Raw genomic sequence first — 19,882 nt, 5'->3', positions numbered from 1 at the left:
GTGGCAGCAAAAGGAAAAGACCAAGAGGAGCCTAAAAAGAAAGAGGAAGAACATCAAGCCTCAAAGAAAGGGAAATAAGTCATGGAGGAGCAACCACATGAACATAAGAAAGTGGAGAAGTCGTACACTCCTCCCCTTCCATACCCTCAGAGGTTCAACAGGGAGCTAAAGGACCAACAATTCCCAAAGTTCCTATAAGTTTTCAAGAAGCTGGAAATCAATATTCCACTTTCTAAAGCATTAGAACAGATGCCTCTATATGTAAAATTTCTCAAGGAACTCATTAACAAGAAGAGGAGTTGGGATGAAAAAGAAACTGTGATCCTCACCCAAGAGTGCAGTGCGATGATTCAAAAAGGCTTACCACCGAAACTTAAAGAACCTGGAAGTTTCTTTCTTTCTTGTATCATTGGCAACCTGTCAATTGTGAAGGATTTGTGTGACTTAGGCTCAAGCATCAATTTGATGCCCCTTTCCATAATGAAAAGACTATCCATAGAAGAGGTGAAGCCTACAAGAATGTCTTTACAATTACCTGACAGATCAATTATCAAACCCAATGGAGTAGTAGAGAATCTCCTGGTTAAGGTGGAAAAGTTCATATTCCCAGTGGACTTTGTAATTCTAGATTTGGATGAAGAAGGAAATGATTCCATCATGTTGCGAAGACCTTTTCTAGCCACAGCAAGGACCATTATAGATGTAGAGAAAGGGGAAATGATCTTGAGGGCACATGATGAGCAAATAACCTTGAATGTCTTTAAGGAGATATAGCACCCTGCTAAAAAGGAAGCCTGCATGAAAATTGAGGAGGAAGATTTAAATTGGAAGAAAAAGCCGGAGGAATTGGTTACCAACTCACCTCTGGTGCAAAAGAAAGACATTGAAGAGAAGCAAGGAAGCCATGAGGGTGAAAAAGCTGAGAAAAGATTGCAAAAAGGGGATACAAGTTTGATCACAAGGAAGAAAACCTCTGACATCAAATCTGGTGCCAAGAAAGAACGGCCACTGAAGGAAAGGAAGAAGAGCAAAAAAAGGGTTCCAAAAGGGTGGAAAAACAAAAAAATCCCAACTAAAGGATTCTCGAAAGGGGACAAAGTGACACTGATATGGCAATAGTTGGAGACATGCTCACAAAGTGATGATTATTACACTTTTAACAAAATACTCTCACTGGAACACATAGAGATTGTTCACCAAAGTACAGGAAAAAGGATCATGTGTCGATGGCACTCCTGGGACAAAGCACGCTTACACGTGATTGGTGCTGAAACCTGGATTTGACATTTGGCTACCCACGCGCACGCGCAGAGGACGCGCACGTGTGAGCAGCGCTCACTAAGCTGACGTAGCGCTCAATAAGAGAATGCCATTGAAGACGCGTACGCGTGAAAGGAGCTCGCGAGCATGATGGGAGCTGAAGACTGAAAATGACGCATGCGCGCAAGGGACGCGCTCGCGTGGATAAGTGAACGCTGTGCAGACTTCTATAAATAGGAGAAGTTTGATTTCATAGGGGAGCTCTCGCTTTTAATTTTGCCTTTTAGAATTTTAGAATTAGAGGCCAGATCTGGGTTTTTCTTTTCTGTTTTGTTTCCTTTCTTCTGTAACTTTTATTTTCTGCTTTGGTCTTGAAACATGGATTGAAGAATTCTTCTGAATTTATTCATCTAGGAAACATCTTCTACTTTTCCTTTATATAGCTCTAAAAGTTGGAGATCTGATATTGGTTGTCTTGCTGTTTTTCTTTCTTCTGTAATTTCTTTTCTGTTTTGAGAGCCATTGAGATCTAATTTTTTTTTTTGTTTTTGTTACTCTTCTGCAATTGTCAATTTCTCCTTTAGGACTTTAAAGTTGATCTCAGTCTTGATTTTGTTTTAATTCTTCTACATATTTCACTTTTCTGTTTTGGTCCTGAAGTCCTGATTTGAATTCTGTCATCTGAGAGTTCTTTAGTTTACTGCACTTTACATTTTCCAGTTTTCTTTTGATTTCCATCACCCAGATCCATTTATTCTTCATGTAATTTAAGTTTCCTACTGATTTAGATTCTGCAATTTAAGTTCCTTGAACGTTAAGTTTCTGCAATTTATCTTTCTTGAAATTTAAGTTCCAACTCTTTTAATTTCTTGCACTTTAAGTTTCTGCAATTTAATCCTTCATCACTTTAAGATTCTGCCAATTTACTTTCTGCACTATAGTTTACTTGCAAATTCACTTCTGTTAATCAAATTTTACTCAAATCATCAAATATTCGCTTGACTAAATTCATCACCATACTAAAGTTGCTCAATCCATCAATTCCTGTGGGATCGACCTCACTTTTGTGAGTTATTACTACTTGATGCGACGTGGTACACTTGTACGCGAGTTTGTGTGGAATCATTTTTCCCTCATCAGGTGCTCTAAGCGTTGGAGAGTCTCCAAGATCTCCCGATCCAGCTCATAGGGTGTCTGAAGTCGGGGTATGGGCACAAGGGGTGCTGGAGGTGCTGATGGCTCTGTTGAGGATGATGGTGGCTTAGTGGTCTTCCTTTTCTTCTGTGGTAGTCCATCATAATCACTGTATGGTAGAAATGGCTGCTTGATAATGAGGACAGACATCCGGTCTGTCGGCCGTTTTTCCACTCCAGACAGAGCAGCTAATCTGGTGATCAATGATGGGAAGGGAATGTTGTACTTCTGCTATTGTGTCACCTTCCACATCAAATCTCTGGTAAGGGGAAGAACAGAAATCCTCTTCCCCTCTAGAATGGCCTATAATAAAACCGCCACACGAACCCTGAATTGCGTGGCATGCATGCTCGGAAGGATGTAATCGGCGATGATCTACTGCCAGATCCTCGTCTCCGGATTAAGATCAGTGCACGCGATGCTCTGCGGGACCGTGTTTTTCCCCTGCTGTATTCCCATCTGGTATCAGGTGTGCCAATCTTCCTCAGGACGACATCCAATGACAGCTTGCCCGATAACAATTCCTTCACTATCTAAAGGTAAGCGTCACCAGCCGGAGGAATATACGGAATGTCTAAGAGGGCCTCTAAAGTAGTATCAGAGGTGTCCAGAGTGACACCTCTGAGAAAAATAGTTGGGGTATCCCTCCTTAGGAGATTCGTGTAAAATTCCTTGACCTGGTGTTCATTAACTTCCACTGGATCGAATTTTACAAATTCCCAATGGTAAAAATTTAATCTGTTTATAACTTGGTCTGCATATTTCTCCGGTAAGTTAAGCTTTCTCTCGTAGTGAAATGCTTTGTTTTTTACTTTTTTATATTGTTCTTGGGTTTCAGCATTAATGAATGTATCTGGTAAAGTACTTGGAGGCACGGGAAGAGAGCGAGCCAAAGGATTGACTTTCTCTTTTCCTTTGCGAGTCATCCTGGAAAAGGCAAAAACAGATAAAATTCACGGAACAAAGAGGAAATAATCAAACAATTCAAGTAAGAGCCAATAAAGTAAACAAACGCTCAATTTAGGGGCAATATGTAATAAGCAATCAAAATGCTCAACAAGAGTGCATTTCCCCAAAATCAACCAACCTAAGTAACAAATGAATGAGTGAACAAACAATGAAAGCATATATATGACTTAGATATATTTTGTAAGAGAATTGAATTGAAAGAAATTGATTATTGCCCTTTTGCATTTGAATCCAAAGTGTTATAAAAAATATTTGCACAAAAGGCAATAATCAATTTGGCAATTTAAAGCACCTGCTTATTCACAGAATAAAGCAGTAAAATGGTCACTGATAAACCCCATTTGAAGGGTTTATCTTGTGCTTAATTTAGGGGAATTTATGACCTTTTACGCACATTTATTCAATGAAATAGCATGGTTTCATGATTGTCTCCTAATTTGTGCTAAGGTGTGAAAACATGCTTTTTAGGCCCTTAATTGTTTAATCTTGATTTACCTTTGATTCCATTAGATGCCTTGATATGGTTTTTAAGTGATTTCAGATTTAGGAGGCAAAGATTGGATCAAGGGAATGAAGGAAAAGCATGAAAAAATGGAGAACTCATGAAGAAATGAAGGAATCGCAAAAGCTGTCAAGCCGACCTCTTTGCACTCAATCGACCATAACTTGAGCTACAGAGGTCCACATGATGCGGTTTCAGTTGCATTGGAAAGCTAACATCCGGGGCTTCAAAATGATATAATATTTTTCATAGTTGCATCGCGTTTAAGGGTATGCACGCGCACTGTACGTGTATGCATCGATGGTTACATATGTTTCACTTAATGCAACTCATGTCCAGCGATTTTAGAAGCCTTATGGGCCCAATCTAACTCATTTCTGATGCTATTTAAAACAAGGATTGAAGGAGAATTAACATACTTTTGATCATTAGTTATAGTTTAAGATTTAGAATTAGTTAGAGTTAGTTTCTAGAGAGAGAAGCTCTCACTTCTCTCTAGAATTAGGATTATATTTTTGATCTAGATCTACTTTTTCTCCTCTTTTAATTTTCCTTTTTCTTCCCTAATTGCTCTCTTGTAGTTGTAGAATTCTTCTTTTCTTGTAATTCCTTTGTATTGTTAGTTGTAGTTTATGAACATTCTTTTGTAGATCTACATTTCTCCTTCAATGCAATTGGTAAGTTCTTTGTTGTTTCATAATTGTTTTGCCTTTCTATTGTTAATCTCTTACTTTTGTAGTTGTAGATTCCTTTAATTCTTGCAATTAATAATGTTTGCCTTTATTGCCTTCTATGTGTTTGTTAAAATGCTCCTTTTAGTTATGAGTTAGATTTTGTTCCTCTTGGCTTTGGTAGAGTAATTAGTGACTCTTGAATTATCTAATTCCTTTGTTGATTGACAATTAGAAGTTGTTAATTGACTTGGATACCACTAAAGCTACTCTTTCCCTTGGGAGTTGGCTAGGACTTGTGGAATCAAGTTGATTCATCCACTTGACTTTCCTCCATGGTTAGAGGTTAACTAAGTGGTAGCAATGGACAATTCTCATCACAATTGAGGAGGATAATGAGGATAGGACTTCCAATTCTCATAACCTTGCCAAGAGCTTTTCATAGTTGTTAGTTTATTTTCATTGCTTTTTACATTTCTTGTCTCCTATCTCAAAAACCCCCAAAGATATTTCATAACTAATAACAAGGACACTTTATTGCAATTCCTAGGGAGAACGACCCGAGGTTCAATACAATGGTGTTGTGTTGTTGGTTATTGTATATATGTGAATAGTGTGAATATGTTTGCTTTTGTTAGCTCTTGCTAGTTTTAGGATTTGGTTTTCTTTGTTTCTTATTTGATTTTATTTTCCTTTTTTCTTGTTATCATGAATTCTCACTTTGGCTATGAGTTTGGTTCTAATTATGTTGTAGGAAATGAAGATAATAATGAGAATGTGTATCAAGGATGGGATAACCAAAGGTAGGAGGAGCCATATTGATGAGCGGATAATTTATATGCTTTTTGACATTGTTTTTAGTATGTTTTTAGTAGGATCTAGTTACTTTTAGGGATGTTTTCATTAGTTTTTATGTTAAATTCATATTTCTGGACTTTACTATGAGTTTGTGTGTTTTTCTGTGATTTCAGGTATTTTCTGGCTGAAATTGAGGGACTTGAGCAGAAATCAGATTCAGAGGTTGAAAAAGGACTGCTGATGCTGTTGGATTCTGACCTCCCTGCACTCAAAGTAGATTTTCTGGAGCTACAGAACTCGAAATGGCGCGCTTCCAAATGCGTTGGAAAGTAGACATCCAGGGCTTTCCAGCAATATATAATAGTCCATACTTTGGCCAAGAATAGATGACGTAAACTGGCGTTCAACGCCAGCTTTCTACCCAAATCTGGCGTCCAGCAAAGGATCCAAAACCAGAGTTGAACGCCCAAACTGGCACAGAAGATGGAGTTCAACTCCACAAATGGCCTCTGCACATGCTACACTTAAGCTCAGCCCAAACACACACCAAGTGGGCCCCGGAAGTGGATTTATGCATCAATTACTTACTCATGTAAACCCTAGTGACTAGTTTATTATAAATAGGACCTTTTACTATTGTATTAGGCATCTTTGGTCTCAGTTTTAATCTATTATTCATCTTAGGAGACTATTGATCACGTTTTAGGGGGTTGGCCATCTCGGCCATGCCTGGACCTTCACTTATGTATTTTCATACGGTAGAGTTTCTACACTCCATAGATTAAGGTGTGGAGCTCTGCTGTTCCTCAAAGATTAATGCAAAGTACTACTGTTTTCTATTCAATTCTTCTTATTTCGCTTCTAAGATATCCATTCGCACCCAAGAACGTGATGAAGGTGATGATTATGTGTGACGCTCATCATCCTTCTCCCTTATGAACGCGTGCCTGACAAACACTTCTGTTCTACATGAAATAAGCTAGAATGAATGTCACTTAGATCTCCTAACCGGAATCTTCGTGGCGTAAGCTAGAATGATGGCGGCATTCAAGAGAATCCGGAAGGTCTAAACCTTGTCTGTGGTATTCCGAGTAGGATTCAATGATTGAAAGACTGTGACGAGCTCCTAACTCGCGATTGCAGGGCATTAGTGACAGACGCAAAAGGATAGTAAATCCTATTCCGGCATGATCGAGAACCGACAGATGAATAGCCGTGCCGTGACAGGGTGCGTGAGCATATTATTCACTGAGAGGATAAGATGAAGTCATTGACAAGGGTGATGCCTCCAGACGATTAGCCGTGCCGTGACAGGGCATTGGATCATTTTCCCGAGAGATGACCGAAAGTAGCCATTGACAGTGGTGATGTATCACATAAAGCCAGCCATGGAAAGGAGTAAGACTGATTGGATGAAGATAGCAGGAAAGCAGAGGTTCAGAGGAACGAAAAGCATCTCCATTCGCTTATCTGAAATTCCTACCAATGATTTACATAAGTATCTCTATCCCTATTTTATTATATAATATTCGAAAACACCATTATCACTTTATATCTGCCTGACTGAGATTTACAAGGTGACCATAGCTTGCTTCATACCAACAATCTCCGTGGGATTCGACCCTTACTCACGTAAGGTATTACTTGGATGACCCAGTGCACTTGCTGGTTAGTTGTATCGAAGTTGTGACATATTATGAATGTGTAATCACGATTACGCGTACCAAGTTGCTCACATGCCAGGAATAGTTTGAGCCTGGACATCACAATTTCATGCACCAAGTTTTTGGCGCCGTTGCCGGGGATTGTTTGAGTTTGGACAACTGACGGTTCATCTTGTTGCTCAGATTAGGTAATTTTCTTTTTAAAAATTTTTTAAAAAATATTTCAAAATTTTCTCACCTGTTTTCGAAAAAAAAATGTTTTCAAAAATTTTATTCAAAATCTTTAAGAATGAATTCTAGTGTTTCATGAAGCATGTAAAGCCTGGCTGGCTGTAATGCCATGTCTAAATTCTTTTGGACTGAAGCTTCCAAACCATCAGAGGTAAGTTACATACTTGATAAATGATGAGCAGCAATTTGTTATCAAGAGCAATATACTCTGGTGTTAAATGCTGAAGCTTGGCTGGCCATTGGTCATGTCTAGTGTTTTGGACTGGAGCTTTCTTTGAAAGCTTGGCTGGCTAGTGAGCCATGTCTAATTCCTGGACTGAAGCTTTAGACTAAGAATGCAAGATTCCTGGAATTCATATTAAAAATTTTGGAATCCTTATTTTTCTTTTTCAATTAATTATTCAAAAAAAAAATAATTAGAAAATCATAAAAATCAAAAATATTTTTCTGTTTCTTGTTTGAGTCTTGAGTCACATCATAAGTTTGGTGTCAATTGCATGTTCATCTTGCATATTTCGAAAATTTCATGCATTCATGGTGTTCTTCATGATCTTCAAGTTGTTCTTGGTAAGTCTTCTTGTTTGATCTTGATGATTTTTTGTTTTGTGTCTTTTCATGTTTATCATATGCATTCTTGAATTCTTAGTGTCTAAGCATTAAAGAATTCTAAGTTTGGTGTCTTGCATGTTTTCTTTGCATTAAAAATTTTTCAAAAATATGTTCTTGATGTTCATCATGATCTTCATAGTGTTCTTGGTGTTCATCTTGACATTCATAGCATTCTTGCATGCATTCATTGTTTTGATCTAAAAATTTCATGCATTGCATAATTTTCATGTTGTTTATAAAAATTTCAAAAATAAAAAAAAAATATCTTTCCCTTTTTCTCTCATCAAATTCGAAAAATTGAGTTGACTTTTTCAAAAATTTTTAAAATCAAGTTGTTTCTTATGAGTCAAATCAAATTTTCAATTTGAAAATCTTATCTTTTTCAAAATCTTTTTCAAAAATCAAATCTTTTTCAAAATTCTTAGTTATTTTCGAAAATTCCAAAAATATTTTTCAAAAATCTTTTTCTTATTTTTATATAAAATTTTCGAAAATAACTAATCAATTAATATTTTGATTCAAAAATTTCAAGTTTGTTACTTACTTGTTAAGAAAGATTCAAACTTTAAGTTCTAGAATCATATCTTGTGATTTCTTGTGAATCAAGTCATTAATTGTGATTTTAAAAATCAAATCTTTTTCAAAAACTAATTTCTATCATATCTTTTCAAAAATATCTTTTCAAAATATCTTTTCTAACTTCCTAACTTCTTATCTTTTCAAAGTTTGTTTCAACTAACTAACTAACTTTTTGTTTGTTTCTTAACTTTTTCAAAACCACCTAACTAATTCTCCCTTTCTAATTTTTGAAAATATCTCCCCCTTTTTCAAAAATTTCTTTTTAACTAACTAATTATTTTTATTTTTATTTTCGATTTCAAAAAAATTTTCGAAAAAAAATACTAAATATTTTTCAAAAACTATTTTCAAAAATCACTAACTCCTTTTCAAAAATAATTTTCGAAAAATCCCTCCTTCTCTCTCATCTTATTCTATTTATTTATTCATCTACCAATATCTCTTCCTCACATCATCACCAAATTCGAACCCCCTCCTCTATCTGTGTTCGAATTTCTTCTTCTTCTTTTCTACTAACAATAAGGAACCTCTTTACTGTGACATAGAGGATTCCTCTTCTTTTCTTTTTCTCTCCTCTTTCTTATGAGCAGGGACAGAGAAAAAGGCATTCTTGTTGAAGCTGATCCAGAACCTGAAAGGACTCTGAAGAGAAAATTAAGAGAAGCTAAATTACAACAATCCAGAGACAACTTGATTGAAAATTTCGAACAAGTAAAGGAGATGGCAGCCGAACCCAACAACAATGCAAGGAGAATGCTTGGTGACTTTACTGCACCTAATTCCAATTTACATGGAAGAAGAATCTCCATTCCTGCCATTGGAGCAAACAACTTTGAGCTGAAACCTCAATCAGTTTCTCTGATGCAGCAGAACTGCAAGTTTCATGGACTTCCATCTGAAGATCCTTTTCAGTTCTTAACTGAATTCTTGCAGATATGTGATACTGTTAAGACTAATGGAGTAGATCCTGAAGTCTACAGGCTCATGCTTTTCCCTTTTGCTGTAAGAGACAGAGCTAGATTATGGTTGGATTCTCAACCTAAAGACAGCCTGAACTCTTGGGATAAGCTGGTCACGGCTTTCCTAGCCAAGTACTTTCCTCCTCAAAAGCTGAGCAAGCTTAGAGCTGATGTTCAAACCTTCAGGCAGAAAGAAGGTGAATCCCTCTATGAAGCTTGGGAAAGATACAAACAGTTGACCAAAAAGTGTCCTTCTGACATGCTTTCAGAATGGACCATCCTGGATATATTCTATGATGGTTTATCTGAGCTATCAAAGATGTCACTGGACACTTCTGCAGGTGGATCCATTCACCTAAAGAAAACACCTGTAGAAGCTCAAGAACTAATTGACATGGTTGCTAATAACCAGTTCATGTACACTTCTGAAAGGAATCCTGTAAGCAATGGGACGCCTATGAAGAAGGGAGTTCTTGAAGTTGATACTCTGAATGCCATATTGGCTCAGAACAAAATATTGACTCAGCAAGTCAATATGATTTCTCAGAGTCTGCATGGAATGCAAGCTGCATCCAACAGTACTCAAGAGGCATCTTCTGAAGAAGAAGCCTATGATCCTGAGAACCCTGCAATAGCAGAGGTAAATTACTTAGGTGAACCTTATGGAAACACCTATAACTCAACATGGAGAAATCATCCAAATTTCTCATGGAAGGATCAAAAGCCCCAACAAGGCTTTAATAATGGTGGAAGAAACAGGTTTAGCAATAGCAAGCCTTTTCCATCATCAACTCAGCAACAGACAGAGAACTCTGAACAAATATGCTTCTAATTTAGCAAATCTAGTCTCTGATCTATCTAAGGCCACTGTAAGTTTCATGAACGAAACAAGGTCTTCCATTAGAAATCTGGAAGCACAAGTGGGACAGCTGAGTAAAAGGATCACTGAAATCCCTCCTAGTATTCCCCCAAGCAATACAGAAGAGAACCCAAAAGGAGAGTGCAAGGCCATTGACATAAGCGCCATGGCCGAACCTGTGAGGAGAGGAGAGGACGCGAATCCCAAGGAGGAAGACCTCCTGGGACGTCCAGTGATCAATAAGGAGCTTCCCTCTGAGGAACCAAAGAACTCTGAGGCTCATCTAGAGACCATAGAGATTCCATTGAACCTCCTTATGCCCTTCATGAGCTCTGATGAATATTCCTCTTCTGAAGAGAACGAGGATGTTACTGAAGAGCAAACTGCCAAGTTTCTTGGTGCAATCATGAAGCTGAATGCCAAATTATTTGGCATTGATACTTGGGAAGTTGAACCTCCCTTGTTCATCAATGAACTAAGTGATCTGGATCAACTGACATTGCCTCAGAAGAGACAGGATCCTGGAAAGTTCATAATACCCTGTACCATAGGCACCATGATCTTTAAGGCTCTGTGTGACCTTGGTTCAGGAATAAACCTCATGCCCTTCTCTGTAATAGAGAAACTGGGAATCTATGGGGTGCAAGCTGCTAAAATCTCATTAGAGATGGCAGACAGTTCAAGAAAACAGGCGTATGGACAAGTAGAGGATGTGCTAGTAAAGGTTGAAGGCCTCTACATCCCTACTGATTTCATAGTCCTGGACACTGGAAAGGAAGATGATGAATCCATCATCCTAGGAAGACCTTTCCTAGCCACAGCAAGAGCTGTGATTGATGTTGACAGAGGTGAAATAGTCCTTCAATGGAACGAGAACTCCCTTGTGTTTAAAACTCAAGGATCTCCCTCTGCAACCATGGAGAGGAAGCAGAAAAAGCTTCTCTCAAAGCAGAGTCAACCAGAGCCCCCACAGTCAAACTCTAAGTTTGGTGTTGGGAGGCCACAACCAAACTCTAAGTTTGGTGTTGAACTCCTATATCCAAACTCTAAGTTTGGTGTTGGAGAGTCTCAACAAAGCTCTGCACATCTGTGAGGCTCCATGAGAGCTCACTGTCAAGCTATTGACATTAAAGAAGCGCTTGTTGGGAGGCAACCCAATGTTTATCTAATTCTTATTTTTTATCGTTTTTCATGTGTTCTTAGGTTCATGATCATGTGGAGTCACAAAATAAATATAAAAATTGAAAACGGAATCAAAAACAGCAGAAGAAAAATCACATCTTGGAGGAGCATCTATCTGGCGTTCAGCGCCAGAACAGAGCATGGTTCTGGCGCTGAACACCCAAAATGGGCAGCTTCTGGGCGCTGAACGCCAGAACAGGCATGGTTCTGGCGTTCAACGCCAGAAATGGCACATAAATGGGCGTTGAACGCCCAAAATGGCCACCAACCTGGCGCTGAACGCCCAGAGTTGGGTACAAAGGCATTTTTACATGCCTAATGGGTGCAAGGATGTAAATCCTTGAACACCTCAGGATCTGTGGACCCCACAGGATCTACTCAGGATCTGTGGACCCCACAGGATCCACTCAGGATCTGTGGACCCCACAGGATCCACTCAGGATCTATGGACCCCACAGGATCCCCACCTACCTCCACTCACTTCTTCTCACCACTCTCTTTCACACAACCCCATAAACACTCTTCCCTAAAAACCCTTCACCAATCACCTCAAACTCTCTTCCCCATCACCTCTTCACCACTCACATCCATCCACCCTTCCCCATAAACCTACCTCATAAACTCCACCTACCTTCAAAATTCAAAACCAATTTCCCACCCAAACCCACCCATATGGCCGAACCTTAACCCCCCCTCCCTTCCCTATATAAAGACCTCCATTCTTCATCAGATTCACACAACACACCCCTCTACACTCCTCTTGGCTGAAACCACATCTCCCTCTCCCTCTCCTCCATTTCTTCTTCTTCTTCATCTATTCTTTTGTTTATTGCTCGAGGGCGAGCAATATTCTAAGTTTGGTGTGGTAAAAGCATAGCTTTTTTGTTTTTCCATTACCATTGATGGCACCCAAAACCGGAGAATCCTCTAGAAGGGGGAAAGGGAAGACAAAAGCTTCCACCTCTGAGTCATGGGAGATGGAAAGATTCATCTCCAAAGCCCATCAAGACCACTTCTATGATGTTGTGGCCAAGAAGAAGGTGATCCCCGAGGTCCCTTTCAAACTCAAAAGAAATGAGTACCCGGAGATCCGACATGAAATTCAAAGAAGAGGTTGGGAAGTTCTAACAAATCCCATCCAACAAGTCGGCATCCTAATGGTTCAAGAGTTCTATGCTAATGCATGGATCACCAAGAACCATGATCAAAGTAAGAACCCGGATCCAAAGAACTATGTTACAATGGTTCGGGGGAAATACTTGGATTTTAGTCCGGAAAATGTGAGGTTGGCGTTCAACTTGCCAAACATGGAAGAGAACGCACGCCCCTACACAAGAAGAGTCAACTTTGATCAAAGGTTGGACCAAGTCCTTATGGACATATGTGTAGAAGGAGCTCAATGGAAGATTGACTCCAAAGGCAAACCGGTTCAACTAAGAAGATTGGACCTCAAGCCTGTGGCTAGAGGATGGTTGGAGTTCATTCAATGCTCAATCATTCCCACTAGCAACCGGTCTGAAGTTACTATAGACCGGGCCATCATGATCCATAGCATCATGATTGGAGAAGAGGTAGAACTTCATGAGATCATACCTCAAGAACTCTACAAGGTGGCTGACAAGTCCTCCACCATGGCAAGGTTAGCCTTTCCTCACCTCATCTGCCACCTATGCAATTCGGCTGGGATTGACATAGAGGGAGATATCCTCATCAAAGAGGACAAGCCCATCACTAAGAAAAAGATGGAGCAAGCAAGAGAGCCCACTCATGGAGCTCAAGAGGCGTATGAAGCTCATCACCATGAGATTCCAGAAATGCCTCAAATGTACTTTCCTCCACAAAACTATTGGGAGCAAATCAACACCTCCCTAGAAGAATTGAGTTCCCATATGGGACAACTAAGGGTGGAACATCAAGAACACTCCATCATGCTCCATGAAATAAGAGAAGATCAAAAAGCAATGAGGGAGGAGCAACAAAGACAAGGAAGAGACATAGAAGAGCTCAAGGACATCATTGGTTCCTCAAGAAGGAAACACCACCATCACTAAGGTGGATTCATTCCTTGTTCTTATTTCTTCTGTTTTTCGTTTTCTATGTTATGTACTTATCTGTGTTTGTGTCTTCATTACATGATCATTAGTAGTTAGTAACTTTGTCTTAAAGTTATGAATGTCCTATGAATCCATCACCTCTCTTAAATGAAAAATGTTTTAATCCAAAAGAACAAGAAGTACATGAGTTTCGAATTTATCCTTGAACTTAGCTTAATTATATTGATGTGGTGACAATGCTTCTTGTTTTCTGAATGAATGCTTGAACAGTGCATATGTCTTTTGAAGTTGTTGTTTAAGAATGTTAAATATGTTGGCTCTTGAAAGAATAATGACTAGGAAACATGTTATTTGATAATATGAAAAATCATAAAAATGATTCTTGAAGCAAGAAAAAGCAGCAAAAAAAAAAAAAAAAACAAAGCTTGCAGAAAAAAAAAAACAAAACAAAAAAAGGGGGCGAAAAAAATAGAAAAAAAATAGAAAGAAAAAGAAAAAGCAAGCAGAAAAAGCCAATAACCCTTAAAACCAAAAGGCGAGGGCAAATAAAAAGGATCCCAAGGCTTTGAGCATCAGTGGATAGGAGGGCCTAAAGGAATGAAATCCTGGTCTAAGCGGCTAAACCAAGCTGTCCCTAACCATGTGCTTGTGGCGTGTAGGTTTCAAGTGAAAACTTGAGACTGAGCGGTTAAAGTCAAGGTCCAAAGCAAAAGAAGAGTGTGCTTAAGAACCCTGGACACCTCTAATTGGGGACTTTAGCAAAGCTGAGTCACAATCTGAAAAGGTTCACCCAATTATGTGTCTGTGGCATTTATGTATCCGGTGGTAATACTGGAAAACAAAGGGCTTAGGGCCACGGCCAAGACTCATAAAGAAGCTGTGTTCAAAAATCATCATACTGAACTAGGAGAGTCAATAACACTATTCGAAATCTGAAGTTCCTATAGATGCCAATCATTCTGAACCTCAATGGATAAAGTGAGATGCCAAAACTATTCAAGAGGCAAAAAGCTATAAGTCCCGCTCATATGATTGAAGCTATGTTTCATTGATAGTTTGGAATTTATAGTATATTCTCTTCTTTTTATCCTATTTGATTTTCAGTTGCTCGGGGACAAGCAACAATTTAAGTTTGGTGTTGTGATGAGCGGATAATTTATACGCTTTTTGACATTGTTTTTAGTATGTTTTTAGTAGGATCTAGTTACTTTTAGGGATGTTTTCATTAGTTTTTATGTTAAATTCACATTTCTGGACTTTACTATGAGTTTGTGTGTTTTTCTGTGATTTCAGGTATTTTCTGGCTGAAATTGAGGGACTTGAGCAGAAATCAGATTCAGAGGTTGAAAAAGGACTGCTGATGCTGTTGGATTCTGACCTCCCTGCACTCAAAGTGGATTTTCTGGAGCTACAGAACTCGAAATGGCGCGCTTCCAATTGCGTTGGAAAGTAGACATCCAGGGCTTTCCAGCAATATATAATAGTACATACTTTGGCCAAGAATAGATGACGTAAACTGGCGTTCAATGCCAGCTTTCTACCCAAATCTGGCGTCCAGCAAAGGATCCAAAACCAGAGTTGAACGCCCAAACTGGCACAGAAGATGGCGTTCAACTCCACAAATGGCCTCTGCACGTGCTACACTTAAGCTCAGCCCAAACACACACCAAGTGGGCCCCGGAAGTGGATTTATGCATCAATTACTTACTCATGTAAACCCTAGTGACTAGTTTATTATAAATAGGACCTTTTACTATTGTATTAGGCATCTTTGGTCTCAGTTTTAATCCATTATTCATCTTAGGAGACTATTGATCACGTTTTAGGGGGCTGGCCATCTCGGCCATGCCTGGACCTTCACTTATGTATTTTCATACGGTAGAGTTTCTACACTCCATAGATTAATGTGTGGAGCTCTGCTGTTCCTCAAAGATTAATGCAAAGTACTACTATTTTCTATTCAATTCTTCTTATTTCGCTTCTAAGATATCCATTCGCACCCAAGAACGTGATGAAGGTGATGATTATGTGTGACGCTCATCATCCTTCTCCCTTATGAACGCGTGCCTGACAAACACTTCTGTTCTACATGAAATAAGCTAGAATGAATGTCTCTTAGATCTCCTAACCGGAATCTTCGTGGTGTAAGCTAGAATGATGGCGGCATTCAAGAGAATTCGGAAGGTCTAAACCTTGTCTGTGGTATTCCGAGTAGGATTCAATGATTGAATGACTGTGACGAGCTCCTAACTCGCGATTGCAGGGCGTTAGTGACAGACGCAAAAGGATAGTAAATCCTATTCCGGCATGATCGAGAACCGACAGATGAATAGCCGTGCCGTGACAGGGTGCGTGAGCATATTATTCACTGAGAGGATAAGATGAAGCCATTGATAAGGGTGATGCCTCCAGACGATTAGCCGTGCCGTGACAGGGCATTGGATCATTTTCCCGAGAGATGACCGAAAGTAGCCATTGATAGTGGTGATGTATCACATAAAGCCAGCCATGGAAAGGAGTAAGACTGATTGGATGAAGATAGCAGGAAAGCAGAGGTTCAGAGGAACGAAAAGCATCTCCATTCGCTTATCTGAAATTCCTACCAATGATTTACATAAGTATCTCTATCCCTATTTTATTATATAATATTCGAAAACACCATTATCACTTTATATCTGCCTGACTGAGATTTACAAGGTGACCATAGCTTGCTTCATACCAACAATCTCCGTGGGATTGGACCCTTACTCACATAAGGTATTACTTGGACGACCCAGTGCACTTGCTGGTTAGTTGTATCGAAGTTGTGACATATTATGAATGTGTAATCACGATTACGCGTACCAAGTTGCTCACGTGCCAGGAATAGTTTGAGCCTGGACATCACAATTTCATGCACCACATATGCATATGATCAATCTTCATGGCAACAACCTCCACCAATGCACTATGAAGAAGAGCCATTCTATGATGCATACCAATCCAATGGCTTTGGTGAATCTCCTTGTGACTTTCAAGAACCACCACCATATGCCTATGAGTCATATCCTCAACATGAACCTCAACCACACTCACAAGCCTATTTTCACCAAACACCTCCATATGACCTTGATCCATATCCACTGTAACGACCCAATTTCTGGTACGTCATGATCATACTAGAAACTGTGCACTACCAACTTGTCTTCCTAATTATTATCTATTATTTATTATATGAGCCAGATTCGTTGTTAAAATCGTAGTTATTTTGTGAGATATATTTTTTTTAAAAATGTTTGGATTAATAGACAGAATCACTCACAATCAATTCGCAAATAATAAGAAATACTAGAGTTATAACCAACCACACTTACATACATCTCAATAGTTAATATCATTCGGTTATCTAGCCTTTATCAGAGTAAAGATCTTTAGTTAGATTACCTCTAGATATAGCTAGATAATAACTATATACATATATATACATACAACATCCCAGGCCCTGACCTGTTCAAGAAGTCCCTAAGCTGGCACCCAGGCTAGCGTAGACTCTATACTCACCTAGTCCTTCTAAATAACTAAGGCGATGGAAAGTATGTTCTAAGCCTTCAAAACTCGAGTCGGGTCGAATGTTATCAAAAGGTGGAACATCATATACTACTCCTCTGCACGATTAGTCATTGCCACATGACGTCTCCCTGGTACCTCATCAAGTAGCCACATAACAGGAGTCTCATACATAGGATTTAAGTAAAAGTTTGCATACAAATGGGGTGTAGACATTGGCTGGTCTCACAGTATATACATATAAACAGGTAACGGAGTTCACTCTAGACTCAAAAGACTACGTAGAGTGGAATCCTCTTTGCGAAACAGTCATCAGTAGGTTATAGAAGGGTACTCCTGCTTCCATCTGAAGGGGGAAGGGAGAGAGAAGGGGTAAGAACTGGAGAGTTCTTAGTAGGGCCGGGGTTATTAGTTTAATTCATTAATTTCATGTTGTTTGGCAAACAAATAACAAAATATAGAGAAGCAGTTAACAGACAATAGATAAATAGAGAAAATAGAAAATCGAACACAAACAGAAGAATACAAAAAAGTAAAACATAGACACAAAGAGTAGAATACAAATAGGGAAAGCATACATTCATACAACAATCATAACAGAGGAAATGCACAACCAAATATGATGCATGTCTGTCCTATGCAGGCGATGAGCTCACGTGTCGGATTACACCCTGCAGCCCGACATTACTCAGGAACTAGTCCTAGATATGGCTTATTCTCTGTAGGTGAACTTCGGCCTACAGAAATAGCACTCCCGTAAGTGAACTTCGGCTTCTAGGAATAGTCTAATCACAAGACAACAATTTTCTGTAGGTGAACTTCGGCCTACAGAAATAACACCTCTGTAAGTGAACTTCGGCTTACAGAAATAGTCTAATTATAGCACAACAACTTTCTGTAGGTGAACTTCGGCTTACAGAAATAGCACCCCTGTAAGTGAACTTCGGCTTACAGGTATTACGACTCTCTGTAGGTGAACTTCGGCCTATAAAAGCAACACCTTGAGATACACAATTGATATTCACTACAGGTGAACTTCGGCCTACAGGAATAACAACTCACTGTAGGTGAACTTGGGCCTACAGGACCTCTAGGGCCAATAGAAAAGCATCAGATGAACATATAATAGAATATCATGCCACAAGGCTTAACTCTTTATTTTTATACTCTTCTCCTCTATTCTCTTTGTTATATTACTCTTTTCTCATTATCATCATTCATTATCATTCTCATTATTCATCATCACTTTCAAATTCTTATGTAGTACTTCTTTCTTTCTCTGTTCAATCATACTATACAAACTTTTCAACTATTACTTTTACAACATCTTAACTCAAACCATTTCTCTTTATCAGATTACTCTTTTCTCTGTATCCCTTTATTCTACTATGGTTACTCTTTTCTCTATATCTCTTTACTTTTTTTGGTTACTATGTTCTCTGTGTTTCTCTACTCTGCTCTGATTTCTCTATTTAACGTATGTATTTAAAGCTTATGTAAATTTCGGTATGAATAGTTAACCTATCCCAAGTATAGGTTCATTAAGTCTATACTAAAATAGTTTAACTTTTCATATAATACCTAACCTTAGTCGCAACTCAAGGACTAACTATGTTGCCCTAGTTCGTTCACTAATCTCTGTCTGTTTTTGTCATTACAACTTTACAGACTTTTTCTTTGACTTTTATCTTTTCTTCAACTTTTTATCTTTCTTTTATCTTTGCCTCAATAACATGTTATTATCACTCCCTAAGTGTTTTATGAAGGTAATTATGAGATTCTACGCTTAAAGTTGTCTTTCTAAAACTTTTATAGAAAATTGCCTTTTCCGCACTATTTTATTATTTTTATTAAAATATTATTTTTAATTAAATATTATTATTTATTATTTTATCGTTAAATTTTTGAAAATTATCTTACTTTCACTTTTAACTTTTAAAATTCACTTTTTACCACCCGTAACTTTTAATATTTCTACTTTAACCACCCTAACTTTCAGAAATTACAAAATAACCCCTCAAACACTAAAATAATTACAACCTTGCCCTTTTTAAGATCTAAAAGGTTTTCTTCATTATTCTTCACCACACTCAAAGTGTTCTTCCTGTTCTTCATAAATTCTTCAGATTCTTTCTCTGCTTTTACCCGTTTTTCAGTCTTTTCAACAACCGATTTTTACCATAATTCAAAATAAATTTCCAGCCACTAAAACCCCATCTTTTCCACATGATTTTAACACAAATTGAACACCAATTGAACACCAATTTAGGGCCTAGGGTTTCGTTTTCCAGCAGCCACAAGAACACAAGTTCATAGCTTGAATTTCATCAAATTTCATCAAATTTTCACCAAAATTTCAACAAGAATTACCATATAAACAACCAATTTCAAGCACGGACAAATCATATCATAATCACACAACTCAAACACCATCAATCAAGATTAAATTCGTCAAAACCTACCTGGTTTTGCTGCTCCTAATTCGGTTATGTCCTTAGGTGGTCCTTAAGCACTTTTTCCTCCTAAATCACATCAAGAACAACTTTAAATTCAAAAATCCTCAACTAACCAAGTCTCTCTCAGCACGTTAGGAAGGAATATATCACCTTAGACTTGCTGGAAATTAATGTTTCTTGGCCCTCAAGTCAAGCTAAGCAAGAGATCTAAGGAAAAACATCAAGAAAACACTTGTTTAAGCATGTTTCCTTGAAAACCGAATTGAAAAGGGAGGGAGACAGCTATCTCACCTTATTTCCAGCCTTGATATGTTATATGGTTATGTAGAGGATGAAGAGAGGATCAATT

The 19,882-nt window shown here is 38.4% G+C and overlaps 1 protein-coding gene and 1 non-coding gene across 2 annotated transcripts; one reads left to right on the top strand and one right to left on the bottom strand.

The window, feature by feature from the left end:
* The first annotated feature begins 249 nt into the window (after positions 1-249).
* On the top strand, positions 250-774 carry LOC107636525 (uncharacterized). The gene has a single exon (XM_016340027.1). The coding sequence runs from the start codon at positions 250-252 to the stop codon at positions 772-774; it is 525 nt and encodes a 174-aa protein (XP_016195513.1).
* Positions 775-9,593: 8,819 nt separating this feature from the next.
* LOC148567586 (small nucleolar RNA R71) lies at positions 9,594-9,701 on the bottom strand. The gene has a single exon (XR_015882307.1). It is a non-coding gene; the product is annotated as a small nucleolar RNA R71 (small nucleolar RNA).
* Between the last annotated feature and the right edge of the window lie 10,181 nt (positions 9,702-19,882).

Source organism: Arachis ipaensis, chromosome B4 (genome assembly GCF_059453495.1).
Source record: "Arachis ipaensis isolate K30076 ecotype BB chromosome B4, ASM5945349v1, whole genome shotgun sequence".
Taxonomy (NCBI): Eukaryota; Viridiplantae; Streptophyta; class Magnoliopsida; order Fabales; family Fabaceae; genus Arachis; species Arachis ipaensis.
This window is presented reverse-complemented; position numbering and strand designations above follow the sequence as displayed.

Bases quoted from the DNA above. Each gene is read 5' to 3' on its own strand.
- LOC107636525 (XM_016340027.1), top strand. From the start codon at position 250: ATGCCTCTATATGTAAAATTTCTCAAGGAACTCATTAACAAGAAGAGG.